This window comes from Lactuca sativa, chromosome 7 (assembly GCF_002870075.4).
Source record: "Lactuca sativa cultivar Salinas chromosome 7, Lsat_Salinas_v11, whole genome shotgun sequence".
Classification (NCBI taxonomy): Eukaryota; Viridiplantae; Streptophyta; class Magnoliopsida; order Asterales; family Asteraceae; genus Lactuca; species Lactuca sativa.
This window is the reverse complement of record NC_056629.2, coordinates 44,331,893-44,358,935: the sequence shown is the minus strand read 5'-3', so window position 1 is coordinate 44,358,935 and position 27,043 is coordinate 44,331,893. Positions and strand designations below refer to the sequence as shown.

At 41.8% G+C, this 27,043-nt stretch overlaps 2 protein-coding genes across 2 annotated transcripts; one reads left to right on the top strand and one right to left on the bottom strand.

Moving 5' to 3' along the window:
• Positions 1 to 12,636: 12,636 nt before the first annotated feature.
• LOC111906590 (coatomer subunit zeta-1) lies at positions 12,637 to 14,940 on the top strand. The gene is made up of 7 exons (XM_023902344.3): positions 12,637 to 12,795; positions 13,325 to 13,484; positions 13,590 to 13,737; positions 13,807 to 13,884; positions 14,250 to 14,334; positions 14,561 to 14,616; positions 14,710 to 14,940. Exons 1-7 carry the CDS (start codon positions 12,793 to 12,795, stop codon positions 14,714 to 14,716), a joined length of 537 nt encoding a protein of 178 aa, XP_023758112.1. The 5' UTR covers positions 12,637 to 12,792; the 3' UTR covers positions 14,717 to 14,940.
• Positions 14,941 to 16,098: 1,158 nt separating this feature from the next.
• On the bottom strand, positions 16,099 to 21,244 carry LOC111906591 (uncharacterized). Its single transcript, XM_023902346.3, has 10 exons — positions 20,855 to 21,244; positions 20,157 to 20,200; positions 19,942 to 20,059; positions 19,730 to 19,850; positions 18,586 to 19,127; positions 18,120 to 18,405; positions 17,663 to 17,927; positions 17,424 to 17,570; positions 16,870 to 17,349; positions 16,099 to 16,778 (listed from the first exon to the last, which is right to left on the bottom strand). Exons 1-10 carry the CDS (start codon positions 21,039 to 21,041, stop codon positions 16,461 to 16,463), a joined length of 2,508 nt encoding a protein of 835 aa, XP_023758114.1. The 5' UTR covers positions 21,042 to 21,244; the 3' UTR covers positions 16,099 to 16,460.
• Between the last annotated feature and the right edge of the window lie 5,799 nt (positions 21,245 to 27,043).

The following is a 27,043-nucleotide window of genomic DNA, read 5'->3' as shown; positions in this document are numbered from 1 at the left end:
CCCGTCTCCGGTATGATGATTCCTTGGCCTTTATTTTGAAGTTTTGCAAGAGGGACTCGGCGAGTTTATAGCCTGACTCGCCGAGTAGGGACGGGATTTCGAGCACGTGTTAGCTGGCGACTCGGCGAGTCCATATTCTGGACTCGGCGAGTCTGTCCGTCTGGGAGAAACCCTAAATCCCCGGGTTGCCCACTATTTAAGCCACCTTATGGCCTCCATTCTCGCCTCCTTCACCCTCAGAAGCTGTGAGAAAACCCTAATTCGTTCTTGAGTGATTCTAAGTGATTTTGTGTGCAATTGTGAAGGCTTGAAGAAGGAGAAGAAGAAAGGAGCAAGGAGAAGGATTGTGGAGCAGGGATTCAAGGGAAAGCAAGAGCTCTTTGAGGTATTCTTCAGATTTCCTTCCCTTTTATGCTTTAAAACCCCCTCTAGATCTAGTTGATGCTTTTCTCAAGCCTTATGTTGATATGGAAGCCCTTTTATGTCAAGATATCCTTAGATCTGTTTATTTAGGAGTTGTAACACCCAGATCTATTGCCTTTATGGAGCTATTTTGCATATTAACCCTAGATCTACCCCTTTTAAGCATCTTTTAGCCTTTATTCCCTTGATCATGTGTTTGTACACGTAAAGTTGGAAACTTTACGTGGTAAATCAGCTTATTGGACTCATATCTATCTTGTGTATGTTTTGGATTCGAGCAGAATCGAGTGTAGAATAGTTGCATGGCGGTGACTCGGCGAGTCGGAAGAACGACTCGGCGAGTCGAGTCGTGAGTCCCCGATTTCTTCCTTTTGAGCGGTGTCGAGTGGGTCCAGTGAGTAGTGGAGTGGACTCAGCGAGTTTGAGGGTAGACTCAGTAATGGAGGGACTCGGCGAGTTGTTCATACAACTCGGCGAGTCCAAGACAATCTTCTTAAGCTCAAGAACAACTCGTCGAGTTGTTCATATGACTCAGCGAGTCGGATGAAGATTGTCTGAGTCCTTGGTTCGAGAGGGTACTCGTTGAGTCGATGTCATACTCGACGAGTAGCCACGAGTAGGATTGAGAAGTGAGGTTAGAGACTCGGCGAGTTGGCGGCCCAACTTGGCGAGTCAGGTCAACTGTGGGTTGACTTTGACCTAGAGTTGACTTTGACCGAGAGTTGACTTTGACCGAGAGTTGACCTTGACCGAGAGTTGACTTTGACCAAGGGTAAAAGAGTCATTTTACCCAGTGCAGTGTTTAGTATTTGATTGAGTGTGTTTATGGACTTGTAGCCGGGGAGATACCGGAGCAGCAGCAGTTAGCTTCCAGAGCCATACACACAGCAGCCAGTTCACGAGGTGAGTTTCCTTCCAGTAGGAACGGGTCTACGGCCACAATGCCGGCCCGTTTAATTATTAGTAGTTCCGGACTTTGGTCTGATGCAGTAGTTAGAGTGCTTGATGTCTTTGTGATACAAGCATGTTTGTGTTATGTGTTCCGGACTCTGTTCCGATGCAGTACGCAGTATATGTGATTATAATAGTTGTTATGTTTTATGCTATGCCATGATCAGTCAGTCCCGGACTTCGGTCCGATGCAGTCAATTCCGGACTTCGGTCCGATGCAGTTAGTTCCGGACTTCGGTCCGATGCAGTCAGTTCCGGATTTTGGTCCGATGCAGTTAGTTCCGGACTCTAGTCCGATGCAGGGGACAAGGTCCCAGTCGGCCAGTCAGTTCCGGACTTCGGTCCGATGCAGCTAGTTCCAGACTTCGGTCTGATGCAGTGGGCAAGGCCCAGTATGTGCTTTATTTATATATTGTATGGTATGTGGTAGTTTGGGCGAGCTCACTAAGCTTCGTGCTTACAGTTTCAGTTTTGGTTTCAGGTACTTCCGCAAGCAGAGGGAAGAGCTCGGGATGATGGCATCGCACACACCACAGCTTCAGCTTTTATCCTGGGAGTTGATTTAGTTTTGATTTGATATGACATAGTATGATACAGTTTTCCGCACAGTGTTTTTATTTTGTTTGGGATACATCACGTATGGTTTTATGATATGACACTCAGATTATGGTTTTTGGTTATATTGAAAAACGAAATTTTTGGGTCGTTTCAAATTGGTATCAGAGCCTTGGTTTGAGGGATTCGGATACACTTCCGGGTGTATCTGAACTCAAACTAAGGGGAAGATAAAATGATTTTTAAAAAAGGAAAATATTTTCTAAAGAATTTTGAAAGCACTTAGAAAGAAAGAAAATTTTTAAAACGAGATAAGGGTGTGGTGCATGCGATCAGCCGAGCTCAAGTAAGTACTCCCAAATTACCCATACAAGTTATTTGTTTAGTTTCAGTTTCAGTAGAACAGCATGCTAGTATAGGACTAAGGATCTAGGAGGATGCCTTATGTGCCTGCTTTATGTGTTACAGCTTTATGAGTATTGCATGCTAGTATTGAGTAGACAGCAGTAGGATAGCCTGTTTAGGTTATGCCTGATAGTATGAGCTTAGCATTATATGCTAGTACAGTTTCTCGTTATGAGAATAGTTTTGCCTGAGTATGTTTCCTTTATCCGAATGCTGCTTGCTTCGTGCTTTGTGGGGTTCTGAGTGATGGGAGTTAGCCAGTAGGTGAACACGTCACACCACATGTGATCAGGGTTGAATAATCCCAGAGTGCTGGAACTGGCCCTATTGCGCAGCTCTTGTTTGAGTCCAACCGTTATAGGGACGGGTCTTTTACTTGAAGGATTATCTGATCCTCGTCACATGTGATGGTGTTCAGGTGGTGGCTAATTAGCATTATAAGGAGACCTTCAGCAGCTGAGGACTAGTTGAGTTGAGTCTGAGGTTTCCCTAGGGCAAGCCTAGGATGAGAGTAGCAGAGATCTGTAGTAGTAGAAGTGACTTGGTGAAGTCAAGGCAGTTCTTGAAGAAAGTACGGATAGATGTGGAAGGTAGTATGGGCCCGTACTACTGAAAGCAGAGGATCCGTACTCGAATCAAGAAAGGCTGAGACAAGACCAGGGAGCTAGTTGTAGTATCAATGATCCCTTGAGATATTTCAGTTTTCTGATGTAGTTGTGATGTGTTTCAGAATGGTGGTTTTGCGTTCCAGACCAGCAGCCGGCAGTGGAGGTGCCGGGGAGGGATCAGGTTCAGGCTCGGGGGACGAGTGCATAGATGAGCAGACCCGAGAGTTTCTTTCTTCGGAGATTACGCGCATCATTTTAGAGCAGACTCCTGTGATCTTCGGTTCGATCAAGGAGGGGATTCTGGAGCTGATGGATGAGAGATTGGGCACCTTCCGTGCCGAGGTGGCGGCCATGATGGGGTCGCGCACCCTTACTTTCAGGGAGTTCAGGGCATGTGGAGCTCCGGACTATCATGGGGCGCGGGACCCCATAGCGAGTACCAGATGGTTGGCGGATGTGGCCAACGCTTTCCGCACTAGCAGGTGTCCCGAGGGGGACAAGGTCAGATTGGCGTCCTGTCTTCTGAAGGACAGGGCACGGGATTGGTGGGAGGAGGTCGGACATGCCATTGGGGATGATGCAGCATTGGACGCCATGACCTGGGCTGATTTCTCTACCAGGTTCAGGGCGGAGTTTGCACCGGTCATTGAGGTGCAGCAGTTAGCTAGGGAGTTTCAGGACCTCACCCAGACTACAGAGACAGTGGCGGAGATCACCGCCAAGTTCAGGGAGAGGGCTCTTCTCGTTCCTCAGTACGTAGCTGATGAGGAAATGAAGAAGGTCCGTTATCATGCGATGTTGTGGAGCGATATCCGCCAGTTTGTGAGCCGGTCCAGCTGTAAAACGCTGGAAGATATGATTGCTAGGGCTCGGGAGAGGGAGATTGATCTCGAGATGGAGAAGAAGAGGAAACCGGAGGCGGTTTTGGGTTCAGGCGGTTCGGGCAAAAAGCCCAGGGTTTCAGATCACAGATCTAGGAGTCAGCAGAGCCACGGTCGATGTGGCAAGTGTGGGAGATTGCACGAGGGGGCGTGCAAGGCAGGGAGTTCCGGCTGCTACAAGTGCGGTCGAATTGGACATTTGAGTAGGGATTGTACGGCTCCTGCTACTGCCGTTGCAGCATCAGATCTGATTTGCTTTCAGTGCAATCAAAGGGGACATAAAAAGTCCCAGTGTCCAAGCTTAGCCGCAGCAGGGAAGGTGGCTGCACCTGCCCCTGCTACCTTGAGGATTACAGATGGCCGGCAGGGCCGAGCTGATGCGCCAGTGGCGAAGAGTAGGGCGTTTCAGATGACAGCAGAGGAGGCGCTAGCGACTCCTGATGTGGTGACGGGTATGTATCTTCCCTTCATCTCTTTATTATTATTATTATCGTTTGAATATTGCTTATGATTGTATGTTTTATTTAGGGTCGTTCTCTGTGAACGGCATTTCTGCTATGGTATTGTTCGATTCGGGGGCTACCCGATCATTCGTATCGCTTGCGCTTAGCAAGAGATTTAGTAGAGCTCCTGGGGAGCTGGATTGTCCATTAGAGGTTGAGATAGCAGATGATAGGACCGTGAGGGTCGGCAAAGTGCATAGAGGGTGTTCCCTTCAGTTGTTTGATGAGCAGTTTTCAGTGGACCTGGTACCTATTCCCCTGCGAGGGAATAAGGTTATTGTGGGCATGGATTGGCTAAGCCCCAATGGGGCGGTGATTGATTGTGAGCTTCAGCTAGTGAGGATTCGCACTCCCAGTGGGGGAGAGTTAGTGATTCAGGGCGAGAGGCCACAGCGAGGACCGACCTTTTGTTCCGCCGCAAGGGCGAGGCGCTATGTTCAGCAGGGTTGCGCCGGTTTTGTAGCTTACGTCTTGGATGCCCGGGAGAAGGGCAAGACGACAGTTGATGATGTTCCTATTGTTCGAGACTACCCGGATGTGTTTCCCGAGGATTTGCCGGGGATACCTCCTGAGAGACAGGTTGAGTTCAGGATCGACCTAATTCCTGGTGCGGCTCCGATAGCCAAAGCACCGTATCGACTAGCTCCCCCTGAGATGCAGGAGTTGTCTACACAGCTGCAGGAGCTGTTAGACAAGGGTTTCATTCGGCCGAGCAGTTCGCCTTGGGGAGCGCCGATCCTGTTTGTGAGGAAGAAGGATGGGTCGCATCGTATGTGTATTGATTATCGGGAGTTGAATAAGGTAACGGTGAAGAACCGTTACCCACTTCCGAGGATAGACGATTTGTTTGATCAGCTTCAGGGAGCGTCTTGGTTCTCCAAGATCGATCTACGCTCCGGTTATCATCAGATGCGGGTTAGAGATGAGGATGTACAGAAGACTGCTTTCAGGACCAGGTATGGTCATTATGAGTTTGTGGTGATGCCATTTGGGCTCACCAATGCTCCAGCCGCGTTCATGGATCTCATGAACCGCGTGTGCAGGCTGATGCTGGATCGGTCAGTGATAGTATTCATAGATGATATCTTGGTATATTCCAAGACGCAGGAGCAGCACGAGGAGCACCTGCGGGAGGTGCTGGAGGCTTTGAGGAGGGAGAGACTTTTCGCAAAGTTCTCCAAATGTGAGTTCTGGTTGCGCGAGGTGCAGTTCCTTGGTCACCTCGTCAACCAGAAGGGTATTTTGGTAGATCCGGCCAAGATAGAGGCCGTGATGCAGTGGGAGGTCCCAAAGTCTCCATCTGAGATTCGGAGCTTCCTAGGGTTGGCAGGGTATTATCGGAGATTTATTCAGGACTTCTCCAAGATAGCAGTGCCGCTCACCCGACTGACCAAGAAGTCGGTGGTATTTCGTTGGGGGCCTGAGCAGCAGGCAGCGTTCGAGACCCTCAGACAGAGATTGTGCGAGGCCCCGATTCTTACCCTGCCAGAGGGAGTAGAGGACTTCGTAGTCTACTGTGATGCCTCGATCACAGGTATGGGAGCAGTATTGATGCAGCGAGGCCATGTGATAGCGTATGCCTCGAGACAGTTGAAGCCTCACGAGGCTAATTATCCTACCCATGATTTGGAGCTGGGGGCAGTTGTGTTTGCCCTCAAGATTTGGAGGCATTACCTTTATGGGGTCCATTGTACTATTTACACGGATCACAAGAGTTTGAGGTACCTTATGGATCAGCCGAGTCTGAACATGAGGCAGAGGAGGTGGTTGGATGTGCTAAAGGATTACGATTGTGAGATCCTTTACCATCCAGGGAAGGCCAACCTGGTGGCCGACGCCCTAAGCCGCAAAGTGTCGGCGACCCCTATCAGAGATCTGTGTTTGAGGATGACAGTGATCACTCCGTTGTTGGAGCGGATCAAGGAGGCTCAGGTGGAGGGCCTCAAGGAGGAGAGACAAAAGTGTGAGAGGATCGTGGGCCAAGTAGCCTCGTTTGATTATGATAGTCGGGGATTGCTGACGCTGCACGGGAGGGTGTGGGTACCGTACTGGGGTGGAGTACGGCAAGTGTTGATGGACGAGGCTCATAAGTCTCGATTTTCTATCCACCCAGGGGCGACGAAGATGTATCGAGATCTTCGACCTGATTATTGGTGGCCCTGCATGAAGCGGGACGTCGCCTGGTATGTTGAGAGATGTCTGACCTGCCAGAAGGTCAAGGCGGAGCACCAGAGACCTCACGGCAAGATGCAGCCGTTAGACATTCCCGTGTGGAAATGGGAGGACATCACCATGGATTTTGTCACCAAGCTTCCCAGGACCGCACGAGGAGTGGATTCGATTTGGGTAGTAGTGGATCGGTTGACGAAGAGTGCCCATTTTATCCCGATCCAGGAGAGTATATCGGCAGAGAAGTTAGCCGATATCTATGTGCGAGAGATTGTGGCACGTCATGGAGTGCCGGTATCGATGGTTTCAGACCGAGATGTCCGTTTCACATCCAGATTCAGGAAGCGGTTCCACGACGAGATGGGTACTCGTCTCCATTTCAGCACCGCTTTCCACCCTCAGACGGACGGGCAGAGCGAGAGGACGATTCAGACTCTCGAGGACATGCTTAGGGCATGTGTTCTAGATTTCGGTGGCAATTGGGATACGTATCTTCCGTTGGCGGAATTTTCGTATAACAACAGTTATCATGCGAGCATTGATCGACCTCCCTTTGAGATGCTGTATGGGAGGAAGTGTAGGACCCCGATTTGTTGGGTCGAGGTCGGTCAGCGGGTCATCGGGAGCACAGAGGTGGTGCTCAAGACGACCGAGTTGATCCAGCAGGTCCGTAGTAGACTGCAGACTGCGCAGAGTCGGCAGAAGAGCTACGCCGACAGGAGGCGTTCGGACTTGGAGTTCCAGGTGGGGGATATGGTCCTTCTGAAGGTCTCACCTTGGAAGGGTGTCATCAGATTCCGGAAGAGGGGCAAGTTGGGCCCCAGATTTATTGGTCCTTTCAGGGTTTTGGCCCGGGTGGGTCGAGTTGCTTATCGGTTAGATCTTCCTGAGGAGCTTAGTCAGATCCACAACACTTTCCATGTGTCTCAGTTGAGGAAGTGTTTGGTAGATGAGTCGGCAGTCGTTCCCCTAGAGGATATTCAGGTTGATAGCAGCCTGAATTATATTGAGAGGCCGGTCGCGATTCTGGACCGGAAGACCAAGACCTTGAGGAACAAGGAAATTCAGTTAGTGAAGGTGCAGTGGCAGCACCGAAAGGGATCGGAATGGACGTGGGAGGCTGAGGAGGAGATGAGAGAGCACTACCCAGAGATATTTGCAGATTCAGCCGTAGCAGACTTCGAGGACGAAGTCTGAGATAAGTGGGAGAGAATTGTAACGACCCGTCTCCGGTATGATGATTCCTTGGCCTTTATTTTGAAGTTTTGCAAGAGGGACTCGGCGAGTTTATAGCCTGACTCGCCGAGTAGGGACGGGATTTCGAGCACGTGTTAGCTGGCGACTCGGCGAGTCCATATTCTGGACTCGGCGAGTCTGTCCGTCTGGGAGAAACCCTAAATCCCCGGGTTGCCCACTATTTAAGCCACCTTATGGCCTCCATTCTCGCCTCCTTCACCCTCAGAAGCTGTGAGAAAACCCTAATTCGTTCTTGAGTGATTCTAAGTGATTTTGTGTGCAATTGTGAAGGCTTGAAGAAGGAGAATAAGAAAGGAGCAAGGAGAAGGATTGTGGAGCAGGGATCAAGGGAAAGCAAGAGCTCTTTGAGGTATTCTTCAGATTTCCTTCCCTTTTATGCTTTAAAACCCCCTCTAGATCTAGTTGATGCTTTTCTCAAGCCTTATGTTGATATGGAAGCCCTTTTATGTCAAGATATCCTTAGATCTGTTTATTTAGGAGTTGTAACACCCAGATCTATTGCCTTTATGGAGCTATTTTGCATATTAACCCTAGATCTACCCCTTTTAAGCATCTTTTAGCCTTTATTCCCTTGATCATGTGTTTGTACACGTAAAGTTGGAAACTTTACGTGGTAAATCAGCTTATTGGACTCATATCTATCTTGTGTATGTTTTGGATTCGAGCAGAATCGAGTGTAGAATAGTTGCATGGCGGTGACTCGGCGAGTCGGAAGAACGACTCGGCGAGTCGAGTCGCGAGTCCCCGATTTCTTCCTTTTGAGCGGTGTCGAGTGGGTCCAGTGAGTAGTGGAGTGGACTCAGCGAGTTTGAGGGTAGACTCAGTAATGGAGGGACTCGGCGAGTTGTTCATACAACTCGGCGAGTCCAAGACAATCTTCTTAAGCTCAAGAACAACTCGTCGAGTTGTTCATATGACTCGGCGAGTCGGATGAAGATTGTCTGAGTCCTTGGTTCGAGAGGGTACTCGTCGAGTCGATGTCATACTCGACGAGTAGCCACGAGTAGGATTGAGAAGTGAGGTTAGAGACTCGGCGAGTTGGCGGCCCAACTTGGCGAGTCAGGTCAACTGTGGGTTGACTTTGACCTAGAGTTGACTTTGACCGAGAGTTGACTTTGACCGAGAGTTGACCTTGACCGAGAGTTGACTTTGACCAAGGGTAAAAGAGTCATTTTACCCAGTGCAGTGTTTAGTATTTGATTGAGTGTGTTTATGGACTTGTAGCCGGGGAGATACCGGAGCAGCAGCAGTTAGCTTCCAGAGCCATACGCACAGCAGCCAGTTCACGAGGTGAGTTTCCTTCCAGTAGGAACGGGTCTACGGCCACAATGCCGGCCCGTTTAATTATTAGTAGTTCCGGACTTTGGTCTGATGCAGTAGTTATAGTGCTTGATGTCTTTGTGATACAAGCATGTTTGTGTTATGTGTTCCGGACTCTGTTCCGATGCAGTACGCAGTATATGTGATTATAATAGTTGTTATGTTTTATGCTATGCCATGATCAGTCAGTCCCGGACTTCGGTCCGATGCAGTCAGTTCCGGACTTCGGTCCGATGCAGTTAGTTCCGGACTTCGGTCCGATGCAGTCAGTTCCGGATTTCGGTCCGATGCAGTTAGTTCCAGACTCTGGTCCGATGCAGGGGACAAGGTCCCAGTCAGTTCCGGACTTCGGTCCGATGCAGCTAGTTCCAGACTTCGGTTTGATGCAGTGGGCAAGGCCCAGTATGTGCTTTATTTATATATTGTATGGTATGTGGTAGTTTGGGGGAGCTCACTAAGCTTCGTGCTTACAGTTTCAGTTTTGGTTTCAGGTACTTCCGCAAGCAGAGGGAAGAGCTCGAGATGATGGCATCGCACACACCACAACTTCAGCTTTTATCCTGGGAGTTGATTTAGTTTTGATTTGATATGACATAGTATGATACAGTTTTCCGCACAGTGTTTTTATTTTGTTTGGGATACATCACGTATGGTTTTATGATATGACACTCAGATTATGGTTTTTGGTTATATTGTAAAATGAAATTTTTGGGTCGTATTTTTGGGTCGTTTCATATACAATCGATTTCAGTGCATCCAATCCATAAATCTGGGTCCCTATGGTTGGTTTTACACGTAAAGTTTCCAACTTTACGTGCATGCAAGATCAAATAGAGCTTAAATATCCAAAATAAGCTAAAAGTGGAGTTCTAGGTTTGGAATGGGAACTTGGCTCAATAAAGGTGGCAACCTTGAGCTCATGGAACTCTGAAATGCCTAGATCTGAAGCCCATTCATCTCAACTACTTCTCAAATCGACAACAAAGTCAAGATTTGACTCAAATTAACAATAGCAAGCTTTTAAGGATATCTAAATGCTAGGAAGTAAAGATTTGAGTTTCATACCTCAATGGGAACTAAAATGTGACCAAAAACTCGGATCCTCTTTGCTCTCTTTGAATACCCCTTTTCTCTCTTCTTCTTCTAACCCCAAAATGCACCAAAATCCTTCACAAGGTGAAAAATACTTCAAAAATGCTAAAGGAAATGCTAAGGTTTGACAAGGGACGTTCTAAAGGTGATGGAGGCTGGTTTAGGGCTCATAAGGTTATTTAAATAGGGTGCAAACCTTGAAATTAGGGTTTCATCCAGACTGGCAGGCTTGCCGAGTCCAAGAATATAGACTCGTCGAGTCGCCGGCTATACTCGCGTGCAAAACCCATCTCTATTCGACAAGTCGAGCTTCTGACTCGTCGAATACAACTTAAGAAAAGGAAAAATGTTATGTTTAGATTACATACCAGAAATGGGGCGTTACATCTTTGATAGATAATAACTTGTTTGATTAATTAAATATGAATTACATATGAATATAAAGAAATACCCAAACCCTAAGGATCTTAGGCCTAAACCCTAACCTATACACTAAAATCCCCTACAGTTTGATTGGGAAGAGACGATTTAACTGGAAAAACATAAAACATAATATATATATATATATATATATATATATATATATATATATATATATATATAGAGAGAGAGAGAGAGAGAGAGAGAGAGCTTTGGCGAAATCGACACCGAAGACGATAGGGTTATGCTGATATTGACTACATCGAATCTTATGGGCAGAAGAAGGAGGCCGACAGAGATCAAGAACCGGAAGCATCAACGTTAGCGATGACGACGATCGCATCTGCAGGCGGCGGCTAGAACTTGAGGCAATGTCGATGGCTATAGCTTTATCAGTTAAAACTAGATACATCAATGGTGGGAAAGAATTGATGGTCCGAAAAAGTCGACACCGAAAAACATCGGAGAATGAAATATAGGTTACAACAATTATTTATGAAAGATATTTTCTTTATGAGAAAGAGGTAAGAAGATTTAAGAGGGGGAGAATAATTGAACAAGAAAGACACCTCTGGCGAATACTAGATAAGGTTATTGGAGGTGGAGGTCAACAACCAACGGTTGTAGTCAGCAGCAAAATGTTTAACCTAAAGCTCTGATATTGATAGATAATAACTTGTTTGATTGCTTACATGACAATTACATAGAAATATATAGAAATGTCTAAACCCTAAGTTCCTTGGGCCTAAATCCTACCCTGACCTTACACACTAATTGTTTTGTCAAAAAAACTTAAAATCAAAACCAAACCATTTGTAACATCAAAAAGCCACTCTTCTACCATAAAAAGTGTAAATTTTGTTTTGTTAAAAAACTTAAAATCAAAACCAAACCATTTGTGACATCAAAAAGCCACTCTTCTACCATAAAAAGTGTAAAATTAGGGGGAGTGAGATTATTATCTTGTTCTGCTTGAATGATATGGTTTGAAATTTGTTTTATTAAAACGTTAAATAAACATAATCAATAGGAAATATGTGCAATGATATGGATTAAAACCAAATATTTGATTAAAAAATAGTAATATTAAACACTCCAAAAAGAAAAGTTTGGAATGAAACATTTAAAAGAAATGGTCATTTTTCAAAAAACTAAAAAAAATATTTTCTTAAAAAAACTTATTTATAATAGTCTGTTTATTAATCTCCTTATAATTAATCATACAAGAATACTATATTACCCTTTGAACAACCTTTCCACTCGGTCATCAATAAGGTCAAATATCGTTTTTTTTTTTTGCTTTTTATTCATTCATAAAGCAACCTTGTTCTTTTTTTATGGTTTTTTCTTCATTCATAAAGCAATCTTGTTCTTTTTTTATGGTTTATTCGTCGATCTACAAAACTAATGTGCCAAGGAAAAGCTAACTACAACTAAATAATATTAAAGAATAAAACAGAAATGAGTGAATCCTAAAATTAATGCTCACAATATCAAATTTGTTTAAATAATTGAGTAAATTACACGAATGGTCCTTATGGTTTGGGGTAATTTGCACGTTTGGTCCCTAATTTATTTTTTTAACTCGGAAAGTCCCTACTGTTTGCTTTTATTACGTGTTTGGTCCCTACTGTTTGTTTTTGTTACGCGTTTGGTCCCTATCTTACCTAAAAATAATATTATTTAAATAGGAAAAAAATGATGGGGTAGGTAAGGTAAGGTGAAGGGGGTGGGGGTGGGGTTGGGAGTGTGTTTATCTAAATAAATTAAAAAATCAAGGGCAAAATAGTCTTTTTAGCTAAGACAGGGACCAAACGCGTAACAAAAACAAACAATAGAGACCTTCCGAGTTAAAAAAATAAGTTAGGGACCAAACATATAAATTATCTTAAACTATAGGGACCATTCGTGTAATTTACTCTTAAGTAATTTTACATCATGGATCACCCTCATAAACACCCGTCACACCGAATCAAATGTGCAAAACCTCGATGGTGCTTTAAAATTGGAGAAATGCAAAGAAAAATAACTAGAAGGGGTGAATACGTCAAATACGTAAAATATGGTGGTCATTTTGAGATGTCCACTCAACTTTCTCCCCCTACAAATACTCTTCGCTTTCTTCATCCGTCGCCTTTGTAGTCTGTCCATCTGAATCTGCCACGAGAAACTAAAGCCGATAAATCTTGACGCGAGAATCTCTCTCCAATGGTAAGTGAATGATCAGATCTGATTACTATATTACACATTGTTGCCATTATATTGGTCGATTCATTTTACCTTTTTTTCGTTTCTCTTCGATCATAACTGCATTTGCCATTTTCAATTATCCTCAATATAAATCTGTGAATTAGAAAGATGGATTTATCCAAATTTAGCGATCAACTAGCTATTTTGTCAGTTGAAGATCCGAATTAGTTCTAAGATCTGTTATCGGGTTTTGCTGTTTCATATCTGTGATCAATTGGTTGTTGAGTTCTAGGAATTCTAAGATTTGTGGGGCTCAGATCTGCACTAATGCAATCTTTCTTTTCAAAATAAGAGTTCTAATTACTTCAATTCTAACGATGGCATTGTCAAAATAAATTTTAGATCCACTCCTATTAAGGGAAAGTCTTAATCTGTTTACAGATTTCGTGGTTGCAAAATGTAGAACTTTTACATGATGTATATATGCTGCATTGCTACGAATTATTGATGGGGCTTCAGATATCTTTATGTTTGATGCGTCTTGTTGTAGGAGTCTTGCCCTTCTGTGAAGAACATTTTACTTTTGGATTCAGAAGGATTGCGTGTAGCTGTGAAGTATTATACAGATGACTGGCCAACTAATAGCTCTAAGGAAGCATTTGAAAAGTCTGTGTTTACCAAGACTCAGAAGACAAATGCACGAACAGAATGTATGTATTAAAGTGTCTGTTGCTGTATGTACTTACAGTTTATATTCTACATATATATAAAGTCAAATGGAAAAAATGAAAGATTTATCTTGGATTTAAATGCAGCGGAAATAACAATGTTTGAGAACAACATTATCATCTACAAATTTGCTCAAGACCTTCACTTTTTTGTTACTGGAGGTGATGAGGAAAATGAGCTCATTATATCCACAGTTCTTCAAGGTTTCTTTGATGCAGTTGGTCTTTTACTTAGGTATTTTTGAAATCAACTTTTTTGATAAAAAAAAATTATTAGTAAAGTTAATAAAATTTTATTTTACAGGGGAAATGTGGATAAAAAGGAGGCTCTTGAAAATCTAGATCTCATTTTATTGTGCCTTGATGAAATTGTTGATGGCGGGTGAGCGATTAAAGATCTTAAATTTAATTGACAGATATGATTACAAATTGTGGAAAATAGCAATGTACTTTACTATTTTTTACCTATAATAGCAACATTTAACCTGAAACATGTAAACTGTTTACATTTGTTAGAATTACATATTGCTATTATTGGTAAAGAAATTTAAGTATGTTGCTGTAATTGGTAAAGAAATGTAAGAATGTTGCTATAATTGGTAAAGAAAGTTTGATACTATTATGGGTAAGAAGTGAAGTACACTTTATAATTTTTCATGTCACATATTGCTATTATTGGTAAAGAAATGTAAGTATGTTGCTATTATGAGTACAAACATGTAAGTATCTTGCTACTATGCTTTGTAGAATCATCCTGGAAACAGATGCAAGTGTTATTGCTGGAAAGGTTGCAAGCCACAGTGTAGATTCTGGAGCTCCTCTATCTGAACAGGTACATTTTTTTGTGTTTTCTTTATTAAGTCTTGTTTGGATAAATGATGTTCAAAAAATATATGAGAAAATTATGGGATATTGAAGGAAAAATAAATAAGGACAAATATGTAAAAAGTTAGGATGTAATGGGAGAGCCTTAATTCCATGTCTTTCTCTATTAAGACGCTCTTTCTGTATTAAGTGAAATAGCTTAACTGATTATATTACTATTTTTATTTTTGCAGACAATAAGTCAAGCATTGGCAACTGCACGGGAACATCTTACAAGATCTCTTCTTAAGTAATAAGATCTTGAACTTAATGGGAATATATACTGTAACTTTTTTAATTATTACTGAAAGATTCTGACTTTAAATGAATTACTTAATTTCAGTGTATGAAGATGATGATGATGATGATGATAGAGTTTGGGAAGAATATGGAAATCAAATGCAGTGGTTTGTTGAGAGTTAGACATGCATGTTAATCGTTATTCTTCTTGTTGTGTTTCTTATAGGGTATAAAATTGGTTTTTGTATTGAGTACACCATTTTGCTGAATTTGAATATTATTCTATGAATGTTGTTTATTGTTTATAGTGAGAAAAGATGAACATGTTTTTTCTTTTTTTTTTTTCCATGTAAGCTCTTTGAGTCTATGGTTTAAATAGTCATAACGACACAATTGATTGAATAAATGAGGCTATAGATTAATAAGATAAGCACAGCTTTTGGGGACAACATTGGATATTAAATGATCAAGGTTACTTATTTGGTTTTTATAAGTAGTTGGGATTTCATTGAAATGGACTAAACTCACTAAAACTATATTAGCGGTCTATACATTGTTTAAAATTGTGCAGACAACACACATGAAAATTTTCATTGATCCGACAAAGCATCTTAGTAGTGCACATTACAAAGTGTTAGGAAAAATCTCATCAAAGTCATTAGCTTCTTCCTATATTAATCATATTCTCGTTAAGTCAAAAAGAAACATAAACATCACATGATCACTTAAGGTGGACATTAGAAAGATAGGGGAGATACCTACTCCCACCATGGAGATGTAGGTACCTCCCATAAATGTGTTTCGACGAGTTAATATTTTATGAATTAGTTTTGTATGATTTTAATTAGTTTGTGTTTATTTTAAAATAAAAAATTGAACAGGTCACGAGGAATGAGAAATATGAGTTCCTATGTTGTGAGATGGAATGAGTAAAATGAGATAAGAAAAGAAAAAGCTAATATAGCATTGATACTACAAGTGGTAGAAAGAAGTGAGAAACATGATGGAAACCCTACATCATTGTTTGGTAGAAACTAAATGATTCATTACTAAACCATTAAAAGAGCTGATTCAATGCTATTTTTTAAGGCTACAAGATATGTTGAGAAAATTTATTATTTTAACCTTTAATCTACAAATCTCTTACTCCAATAACAGTTAACTATCAAAAAAACTAAATCCCAGTAGCACATTTCCATAAATACTCCAATGACTAGTTTCAAACCCACTTTTAGCTGCACGGTTCAGATTCAGAGATTCAAACTGTACAGATTAATTCAAAGGCCGTCTTTTAACTGAACCATTAAGAAACTATCCAACAGACACTTAGCCTAGCCTATTAAATCACATCCCATTAAGACATTAACACCCTTAAACTCTTAACAGGTTCTAGCCAGCCTTTATAGACGCACAACAATCAACATAAATAAGGAAAAGACTACATTTTCTTATAAAAAAAAAAAAAAAAAACCAGCACGATATTAAAACCATATTTAAGACAGCTAAATCACCATCAAATACTATAAATCACTTGACGATGAACGAGGAATTAAAAACCCACAAAACAAACATTTTAAAAAAAACCAACAATAAAACAAAAAAAAGCAAAAAACAAAAAGTCAAAACTAACGAGAATTAGCACGCACGTCCCTACATCAAACTAACCGAATAGAATACAACCTCTCTCAAGGCAACAAGGCACAGGGCAGCAGCAGCTAAAACCAAGTGTGTAGTAATACACTCTCTTACTTCATTCAATTATTTCATACTTGAAGAATTAACCCCACTTTCAAACTCATTACAAGACCCTGAAAAACCCTTTGAGTCAGGTATTCTCATTCATCCATCCATCCATTAGTAGCTGTTTTGCCATAGTTGCTGCTGTGACTGCTGCTGTGGTTTTGCTTGTCCCTGGGACCCACCCACGCCCACAAGAGAACCATCACGCGGGTTTTGCTGGAGTTGGTGCTCCGGCGAGATCCCCGCCTGGGAGTGGTAGTAGTTTGGGTAGTTTAAGGCGGCACCACCGTATGTCTGGGATGGCTGCTGCTGAGCTTGCCGGAATCCCGTTGGCTGCTGGTTTTGACCCTGGAAACTGTAGTATGTGCTGGCGGGGACAGCTGACATGGTCCGGGACCCGGCCCCGTGTACCCACATTCCTGAGTTGTCGTTCTGAAAAAATACATGTACATAAATTGTAAGGGCGTTTACGTCTTTTTAAACAGAAACAGGGTAAGAAAAACTGCAAAAGAGAAATAAATACCTGTTGAAGAGAAAGCAACTGACTATTCTCTTTATAATGAGCATTTAACACATCATCATAACTTAAAGTGGATCCAGCGGGACCCGCAGCCTGATTAACTTGATAATTCCCAGGAATTGCAGTTGAGTTTCCAAACGAACCATAACCAGAAGGAACAGCTGCAGACTGTGGCAAACTGCTGACTGAAACACTGTTTTTATATTGAGGAAGAACAGCTGCCAGCTGTTGATGATATGTGCTATTTCCAGCAAAAGCTTGTTGAAAACCAGATGGCATGTAGGTGTAGCTTTGAGGAAGAAAAGGGTAGCCAATCATGTTTGCAAAAGGTCCTAATGGAAGAGTAGGTTGAGAGTAGGGGTGCACTGTAAGGTGTTGTTGCGGGAGAGCGGGGCCCGTTGGGATTGTGTTTCCAGGTGGCGTCTGTTGTTGTTGTTGTTGTTGTGTTGGTTGAGATGATGAGAAAACACCCGTTTTCAAAGCCTGGACAAAATCGTAAATTTGTAATTTTATGTATGATAAATGATAAATGATAATTGAGTAAAATAGTGAAATACCTCTGCCATTGAAATAGTTGAGCTACCATATTTAGTAGGCATCTGTTGACTAATAGGAAATTGTGAGTATGAAAGATCAGATTCTCCAACAGGATGACCATTTGCTGCTAACAATGTGCTTGGTAATGAGTTTGTATATGCAGCTTGCTGGATCAGAAATATATACAAAAGGTGTAAAAATAGTAAAAGTAGATAAAAAAAAATTTCATCTGTATTATTAGTTTATTATTATTTATTACCATGACATTAGAGAAAGGAGTTGGAGTTTGCATCTGTGTAAGTGTCTGAGATTGAGGGAAAGAAGGGTTCAATAGCTGAGTGGTATCAAAGGTATAACCCTGTCCAGGTGTCGATGAAGGGAAACTATATTGATTGCCATGTGTCACTTCAGGATTTTCTTGCTTTAGCACCTCTGTTTGTGAGGCAGAAGGTAAATCATAATTTGATCGGACTTGATTGCTTTCCGATGTCATTATAGACTCATCATTGTAGTACTCAGGATTTCTGTAGATGGAAATCAAAAGGGCATTTACGTCTTTTAGTAAAAATCTAAAGCAAGTACTTATCCAACTAACTTTAGAAGTTGGACAAAAAAACAAAATTTTTGTCACATTAGTCACAATCCACTCATGTTGAACAACTCTGATGAGGACGAGAAGGGCGTTTACGTCTATTGCAGTATATTTTTATATTTACCTGGTTTCAGAAGGTCCAACAGATTGAGTATCTGGTTCGACAGGTGTCTCTTCTATTTTGCTTCTCATCTGTCTGGATGTGAAAGATCCTGGGAATCCAGTGTTCATTGTGGCACCAAAGCTTCCAAAACTTAAATGTGAGCAATCAGCAGTTTGGACTTGAAGGTGATTTGGGATTACTACAGAAGGAATATCCTCTTCTTGTTCATCCACGTGGCTCTCTTCTTGTATGTTAAGTTGTTGCATGTTTGCACTCACTGAAGCTGCTGACACATCACCTTCTTCAACTGAATAAGTCAAAGATGATTTTTGTTAAAAAAACACAAAAAAAACAAAAAACATGTATTCCACCAATAAAACCAACTCAAGATTAGTTTGTAGGAAAGTAGTTGAAAGGTTAATAATGTCTGTTTGGAGAAAGTGTTGTATTCATATAGTATGTTTCTTTTCTAGAATGTAAAACATACCTTCATTGTGCTCGAAAGAATTATCCTCATGATGAAAAGAATCATGAGGATAATTCTCATAAACAGGCACACTCCCAGATGTATCCTCAACATGATTTGTAGTATGATCTTCAAAACCACCTTCATCTTCACCCTGAACCTCATCCGTATGATCATTTCTCTCATATTGCAAATCCAAATGTCCCACATTTTCAGGCTCTACATGAGGCTCCACTGTTTGTATCCCAACTGTTTGTGGTTGCTCAATTGAGGGCCAATCATCAACAGGAGAAACAGAAACATGTTCTTGATGGATTTCAGGAGCTTTAGAACCATAATCTTCAAACTCATAATGTGTTGATGGAGGCTGTGTAACAGAGGTGTTAGTGTTATATGTCTTGTTTTGTGGTCTACCCATTTTCACAATGTCAGCCATTGACTTTTGACCAGGGACGCCACCCATCCATGCAGATTGATATCCAGTGGAAGGTTGTTGTGAAACGGTTGTGGGACCCTCGGGTGCACTGAAAGTTGATGCTTTATTTTCATAGCCAATAGAACCACTACATTAGCAAAGCCAAAAACATTAGGGTGTGCAAAAAAAACACAAATTGGTTTATATAAAACGTTTTGGTTTTTGGGATATAAAATATTGAGATTAAGTTTGGTTTTGTATTGTATGAAAAGCAACCCAACAAAAAATAGATAAAGGATGTTCGCTTTATGTATAAGTTTTAACTGATTAAGTACGTTAAAGATTAAAAAAGGTAAAACACATTTACTGTTTCATTGAAAAATAGAGAATAGTGAAGATGTGTTAAAGTTGTCTTCTATTATAATTTAGTAAATTAGTTTTGTTGTTCAATTTTATCAACATGGTTGATTAAGAAACACAAAATAAAAACCGAAGAAAACGGTTTTTGAAACTCAAAATATAACTTTTTGGTTTGATTCGGTTTAGAAAAAGTAAAATCTTCATGGCATCACATGATCTATATATGAGTGTTTCTTTTTAACTAAATACAAAAAGAACGACTGAATAGAGAAAGTAATGGAAAAAGAAGCTTTCCCCATAAAGTCCAACCTTTTTACAATTTGTCCTCAATTGTAGTGTTGCTTTTATCAAATAATATTTAAACATTATTCATATCTATAACATTGTTACCTGAAAGTTGGTGGATTCCGATTTGTGTTAGTTGCAGAAACCCCATAAGTTGGAGCAGATGAGCTTGTATAAGAACTTGTCCCATTTTCCCTCCTAGGTTTCCCATGTAGGCCACCAGATTCTAAAACAGAGCACATTATATAAGAATTAAAGCAGAATTATATATATTCAAGTTAACATGAAACCATACAAATATATATCAACTTTTATACCAGAAGAGCTAAATTGTGTTGAACCACCACGTGCAGAATAACGATCTGCACCACTTCTGCCACCACGGCTTGAAGTGCTACCACCACCACGAGGCCTGGATTCTGTGGTATCCTTAAACTAAACAAAAACAAAAGTGATAATTAAATAATTAAATGAGAAATTGAATAACATATAATGGAGTTAATGGGATAGGACTTGATGCAACTCCACACACCTCCTTTTTCTTTTCTCGCTTGCTCTTCACCTCATGAAAAGGATCTAAAATATGAAAATAGAAATTTCATGTTAGGAGTGATGTTTTAAACTTAATATGCATATACAATATGGACTTTGCATATGGTACTACTTATTGTTTTCCATTGAAAAGAAAACATAAACACACTCTGGAAATTGCCACTAAAATCCAGAGCCATATGTTGGTTTTAAAACTTTCATTACCATGATACATTAAGAAGAACCTCCAAATTAAAAGTCTTGCTACTGAATTTCTAGGAAAAAAAAGTATAGGAAAAGAGCTATAATAATTAATAAATCAATCTAGTTTTTCTCATATTTTGAAACAGCAAAACAAAACCCACTTAAAAGACATACAATGCTCTAAATCTCCATGATCAACTCATGAAAAGGAAATTTTAAAGAATATATGTAGTTGAATATTTCTACACATAGAGAGTTCCAGTTTCTTTGAGTACCCTCTAAATTTTATTTTTTTGCAGTGATAGACACCCTAAATCCCACAAAAGCAATAATCTTTTGCTTGTATGACAAGAGAAACTGCTTCAAACTTTGTAGTGCGAGAACGACACAAATAAAAAAATAGACAACTATTGTGAAATCTCTAGAGATTATCATCGTAACAAATAAAACAAGATATGAGAAATTCAAAAGCACGAAAAGCAATTTCTTTTTCACCTTGAGAGAGGAGCCGATTAACGGCTTCGTTAGGGTCCATATTACAATCTTTAAGCGCAGAGTAGATCTCAGCTTCCGAGACTCCGTTTACAATCTCCTTGAGACTCTGTACCATCTTCCTAGACGCCGCCGGTATTCCTTGTACTCCTCCGCCATTATTACCTCCGCCGCCGCCTCTGCTACCCATAGTTCTTATCAGATCTAAACTCGACGCTGCCGCCGCCGCACCACCAGCGATTCCACTCCCAACAAAGCAAGAATCTGTGAATCCGTTCGTGTTTAACACAGTTACACACAGTTCGAAGGAGAGTGATGAGTACTAGTGGCGATGGAATCCGCCGCGACCAGAAGAAGAGATATAAGAAGCTTTCGAAAACCCTCCACTCGCCCACTCCTCCCCTCTATTTATTTTAATTTTTAATTTATTTTTCTTATTTTTAGTAAGGTCTGTTTTGGGGAGTTGATTTAGATAAATATTATTGGTAAAAAACAGCAAAATTTATTTTAAATGATAATCGCCAAATATAAATTATTCTGCTCAAATATGATATGGAGCCAAGGATATCTTGTATGCTAGAGGAATGGAATTGAATAAGATAACATAAATAAAAAAGTGAATTAACCTAAAATAAAATAAAATGTGACGCAGGTGTTTGGTAAAAAAAATATGAGACAACCGTAAAAATATTATATAGTTGTTATTTTTTACTATGTTATAACTCGTGTACTATACGATTATCAAATCTAAAAAAAATATAAAATTACAAAAAAAAAACATAACATTTAATAATAAATTTGAAAACGTTTGTTTGTCACTGGTTAAGAACTTAAAATAGTAAAAATAATACATAGTAAAATGATCAATGTCCAACATTTTTATCGCAAATAAAAATTTAAAAAAATAAAAATACAATGCTATAATGTAAGAGTAATGCAACATTGTCATAAATAAAAAGAACTACAAAAAAATAAGTTTTTCCCATTAATGGTCTTGGTAACTATTTTGTTGATAAAAAAAAGGTGGAGAATCAATATGACAAATACCATAATAGTGTGGGTTTTTATCTTTCAGGAACATTTATGGGTCATCTAAAAAGGGTTTATTCTTTTTTAAGTTTCGACCTTACAATAGTTGTATGTTTTTTAACATCTTACTTTACTTTCATGAACATGATAAAATTCATAGATTCTATTAGAATTTTATATAGAAGCAAAATCATTGGTTCAATACCTAGAGAAATTGGAATAACTTTAAAATGTTGAATTTAGTAATGAATTTTTATGCCACTTCTAATGAGATTGGAAATTTGGTTAGTATTGTTTAACGTAAGTATACAATGGATTGTCAGCATCATCAAAAAAAATTGAAGCATCCCTTATGGTGGATCTGAAGGGTCCACACACATCGGTGTGTATGAGATCCAACAGCCCCCACCCCTTTCACAAGTACCGGTGAAGGTTGACTTAATCATCTTTCCAAGCAAACAAGATTACCAAGTGTCATCCGACTTTAAGTCGAATGACTCCAAGACTCCATCCTTTTGGAGTTGAGTTATGTGTTTCTTGTTGATATGTCTAAGATGACAATGTCACAAGCATGCCTTGTCCAAACCATTGGACGAATCAATATTCAACACATTATTTCCTAAGTTATATACAACCATCACAGTTTCATATTTACCATTACAAGGCAATGCTTTAAAATAAAATACACCATTATAGAAAGCATTAATAGAACCAATTTCATTATCACATGAAAATCTAAAACCTTGTTTATACAGACCATGAAAGGAAATAATGTTTCTCGCCATATCCGATGAGTAGCAACAATTATTCAACTCTAAATTTAACTCACTACTAAGCAATAAAGAATAAACTCCAATCTTGGTCACAGGAAACACTTTCATATTCCTCATGTAACACCCCGGATTCCCAGGTATTATTTATTCTTGTATTTTTGGTGGTTTGTGAGGAGACTCGGCGAGTTGGAGCCCAAACTCGCCGAGTAGGATCGTGGTTTTGGGCACGGGTTCGCGTCTGGACTCGGCGAGTCCACGCTGTTTAATGAAACCCTAATTCCCCGGGTTTGGAGCCTATTTAAGGGCACTTATAGCCTCCTATTGCGGCTACCAGTCCCTTGAGAGAACCCTAAGAGAGCTAAATCGCTTTGAGAGAGAAGAAGTCACTTTTGGATCTTTGTATCCTTTGTTTAGCAAGAAGAGGGTGACAAGAGCAAGGAGGATGTGAGATTCAAGCAAATCTAGAGTCCAGAGTGTAACGACCCGTTTCCGGTATGTTAATTAATTTGTTTTGGGCTAAGTTTTCAAGAGGGACTCGGCGAGTTCTAGCCTGACTCGCCGAGTCGGGTCGCGCATCTTGTGCACGCGGGAGCCGGCGACTCGGCGAGTCCATATCCTGGACTCGGCGAGTCCGTCCGTCTGGGTGAAACCCTAACTCCCCGGGTTTGCTCACTATTTAAACCCCATTATAGCCTCCATCTCGTCACTTTCCCCCTGAGAGCACTGTGAGAAACCCTAAACCTTCCTCTTGTGAGCTTATATGTGATCTTGTCCCATTTTGTGAAGGAGTGAAGAAGGAGAAGAAGAAGGAAGCAAGGAAACGTGTTCTAGTGCCAAGATCCAAGGTCAAGGGTGAACTTATTGAGGTATTTTCGGAGTTCCCTTCTGGTTTCATGCTTAAACTTCCATTAGAGCTCTTTTAAGGGCTATTTGATGCTTGTTCCAAGCTTTATGCTTGCTTGATTGTGTTATTGAGCCGAAATACCTTTGGATCTGAGTGTTGGGGTGTTGAAGAGTCCAGATCCACTGTCTTTTTGGAGTTACATTGCTTATTAGCCATGGATCTACCCTTATTGTGCATATTTTAGTCTTATTTCCCCCATTCATGTGGTTGTGCACGTAAAGTTGGAAACTTTACGTGGTAAAACAGCTTAATGGACCTAGATCTATCTTTTGCATGTGTTGGATTCAAGAGAAATCGAGTAAAAATATGTTGCATGGCGGCGACTCGGCGAGTCGGAGGAACGACTCGACGAGTCAGGTCGCGAGTCCCGAGTTCTTCAGTTTCTTCAGTGTCGAGTGTACGAGGTGAGTTAGGGAGTGGACTCAGCGAGTTAAGAGTAGACTCAGTAATGGAGGGACTCGGCGAGTTTGTTCATACAACTCGGCGAGTCCAAGGCAATCTCCTTGAGGATTAAGAACAACTCGTCGAGTCTGTTCATCTGACTCGGCGAGTCGGATGAAGATCATCTGAGTTCTTGGATCCAGAGGGTACTCGTCGAGTCGATGCCACACTCGACGAGTAATAGCAGGTAAGAGTTGAACGGAGAGTCTAGGACTCGGCGAGTCGGGTATCCCGACTCGGCGAGTCAGCCCTGAGTAAGTCAACTTTGACCAAGGGTAAAAGAGTCATTTTACCCTGAGTGTAGTGCTAGTGATTGATTGAGTGTGTTATGGATTTGTAGCCGAGGAGATTCAGGAGCAGCAGCCGTTAGCTTTCCGAGCCGCACTCTCATCCGCTAGCTTACGAGGTGAGTTTCCTTCCCGTAGGGGCGGGTCTAAGGCCACAATGCCGGCCCGTCCAGTTAATAGTAGTTTCCGGACTTCGGTCCGATGTAGTAGTTAGTACGTTTGATGCCTTCGTGGTTCAGACATGTTTTATGTGCTATGTGTATGTGTTTATGTTCCGGGCCACGGCCCGATGCAGTATGCAGTATAAATTGTTATGATATGCTATGCTATGTGCAGTCAGTCCCGGACCTCGGTCCGATGCAGGGGACATGGTCCCAGTTAGTTCCGGACTTCGGTCCGATGCAGTCGGTTCCGGACTTCGGTCCGATGCAGTCGGTTCCGGACTTCGGTCCGATGCAGGGGACAAGGTCCCAGTCAGTTCCGGACTTCGGTCCGATGCAGTTTTCCGGGTCCCGACCCGATGCAGTGGGCAAGGCCCAATATGTGTCTATATGTTGTTGTATGGTATGTGGTAAGTTGGGGGAGCTCACTAAGCTTCATGCTTACAGTTTCAGTTTTGGTTTCAGGTACTTCCGTAAGCAAAGGGAAGAGCTCTGGATGACGGCATCGCACACCCCACCGTTTCAGCTTTAGTTTGGATTTGATCTAGTTGTTGTTTTGGATATAGCATGTTACGTTTTCCGCACAGTACTTTGTTATTTTTGGGGACATATCACGCATGGTTTATTATATGATACTCTGATTATAGTTTTGATGGTATTAAAAACGAAATTTTTGGGTCGTATTTTTTTTGGTCGTTTCAAGTTGGTATCAGAGCCCTGGTTTGAGGGATTCGGATACACTCTCGGGTGTATCTGAACTCAAACTAAAGGGAAATAAAAGATTTTCAATAAAATGTTTTTACAAAAGAAATTTTTTGAAAACACTTAGAAGGAAAAGAATTGTTTTAAGAAAAAGGTGTGTGCATGCGGTCAACCGAGCTCAAGTAAGTACTCCCAAATTACCCATACAAGTATTTGTTCAATTTCAGTTTAGTAGAACAGCATGCTAGAATAGGACTAAGGGTGTAGGAGAACGCCTTATGTGCCTGCTTATGTGTTACAGCTCTATGAATATTGTATGCTAGAATTGAGTAGACAGCAGTAGGATAGCCTGTTTAGGTTATGCCTGATAGTATGAGCTTAGCATCCTATGCTAGTGCAGTTTCTTGTTATAAGAATAGCTTGCGTGAGTTGTTTCCCTTGTTCAAATGCTGCTTGCTTAGTGCTTAGTGGGATTCCGAGTAATGGGAGTTAGCCATTAGGTGAACACGTCACACCACATGTAATCAGGTTTGAATAATCTTAGAGTGCTGGAACTGGCCCTACTGCGCAGCTCTTGTTTGAGTCCAACCGTTGTAGGGACGGATCTTTTACTTGAAGGATTATCCGATCCTCATCACATGTGATGGTGTTCAGGTGATGGCTAACTGGCAGTGCGAGGAGACCTACAGCAGCTGAGGACCAGTCGTATTGAGCTCGAGTTTCCCTAGGGCAAGCCTAGGACGAGAGTAGCAGAGGATAGCAGCGGTAGAAGTGACTTGGGGAAGTCAAGGCGGTTCTTGAGGAAAGTACGGATAGATGTGGAAGGTAGTAGGGGCCCATACTACTGGAAGCAGAGGATCCGTACTCGAATCAAGGAAGGCCAAGATTAAACCAGGAAGCTAGTAGTCGTTTCATGACCCCTTGAAATATTCCAGTGTTCTGATGTGTTATGTGGTGTTTCAGAATGGTAGTTTTGCGCCCGAGGCCAGCAGCCGGCAGTTCAGATGCCGGAGGGGGATCAGGATCGGGATCCGACCCGGAGGTCGGACAGATCGATGAGCAGACCAGAGAGTTCCTTTCTTCTGAGATTACTCGCATCATACTTGAGCAGACTCCTGTGATCTTCGGTTCGATCAAGGAGGGCATTTTGGAGATGATGGATGAGAGACTGAGTACCTTCCGTACTGAGATGGAGGCCGTGATGGGGTCGCGCACACTCACTTTCAGGGAGTTCAGGGCATGCGGGGCTCCTGACTATCACGGGGCACGGGACCCCATAGCGAGTACCAGGTGGTTGGCGGATGTGGCCAACGCATTCCGCACTAGCAAATGTCCCGAGGGGGACAAGGTCAGATTGGCGTCCTGTCTCCTGAAGGACAGGGCACGTGACTGGTGGGAGGAGGTAGGACATACCATCGGGAATGATGCGGCATTGGATGCCATGACCTGGGCTGATTTCTCTACCAGGTTCAGAGCGGAGTTCGCACCGGTCATTGAGGTGCAACAGTTAGCCAGGGAATTCCAGGATCTTACCCAGACTACCGAGACAGTGGCGGAGATCACCGCCAAGTTCAGGGAGCGGGCCCTTCTTGTTCCTCAGTATGCAGCAGACGAGGAGATGAAGAAGGCCCGTTATCACGAGATGTTGCGGAGCGACATTCGTATGTTTGTGAGCCGGTCCAGTTGCAAAACACTGGACGATATGATTGCTAGAGCCAGAGAGAGGGAGATTGATCTCGAGATGGAGAGGAAGAGGAAACCGGAGGCGGTTTCGGGTGCAGGCAGTGTGGGCAAAAAGCCCAAGGTTTCAGATCACAGGTCCAGGGGTCGGCAGAGCCACGGTCGATGTGGCAGGTGTGGGAGGTTGCACGAGGGGGCGTGCAAGGCAGGGAGTT

Coding starts and splice junctions, on each gene's coding strand:
- LOC111906590 (XM_023902344.3), top strand. Junction 13,485..13,589: donor GACAAATGCACGAACAGAAT/GTATGTATTAAA, acceptor ATTTAAATGCAG/CGGAAATAACAATGTTTGAG. Junction 13,738..13,806: donor GCAGTTGGTCTTTTACTTAG/GTATTTTTGAAA, acceptor TTTATTTTACAG/GGGAAATGTGGATAAAAAGG.
- LOC111906591 (XM_023902346.3), bottom strand. CDS start 21,041: ATGGGTAGCAGAGGCGGCGGCGGAGGTAATAATGGCGGAGGAGTACAA. Junction 19,128..19,729: donor CGGAATCCACCAACTTTCAG/GTAACAATGTTA, acceptor TTGCTAATGTAG/TGGTTCTATTGGCTATGAAA. Junction 18,406..18,585: donor TTCTTTCGAGCACAATGAAG/GTATGTTTTACA, acceptor TGACTTATTCAG/TTGAAGAAGGTGATGTGTCA.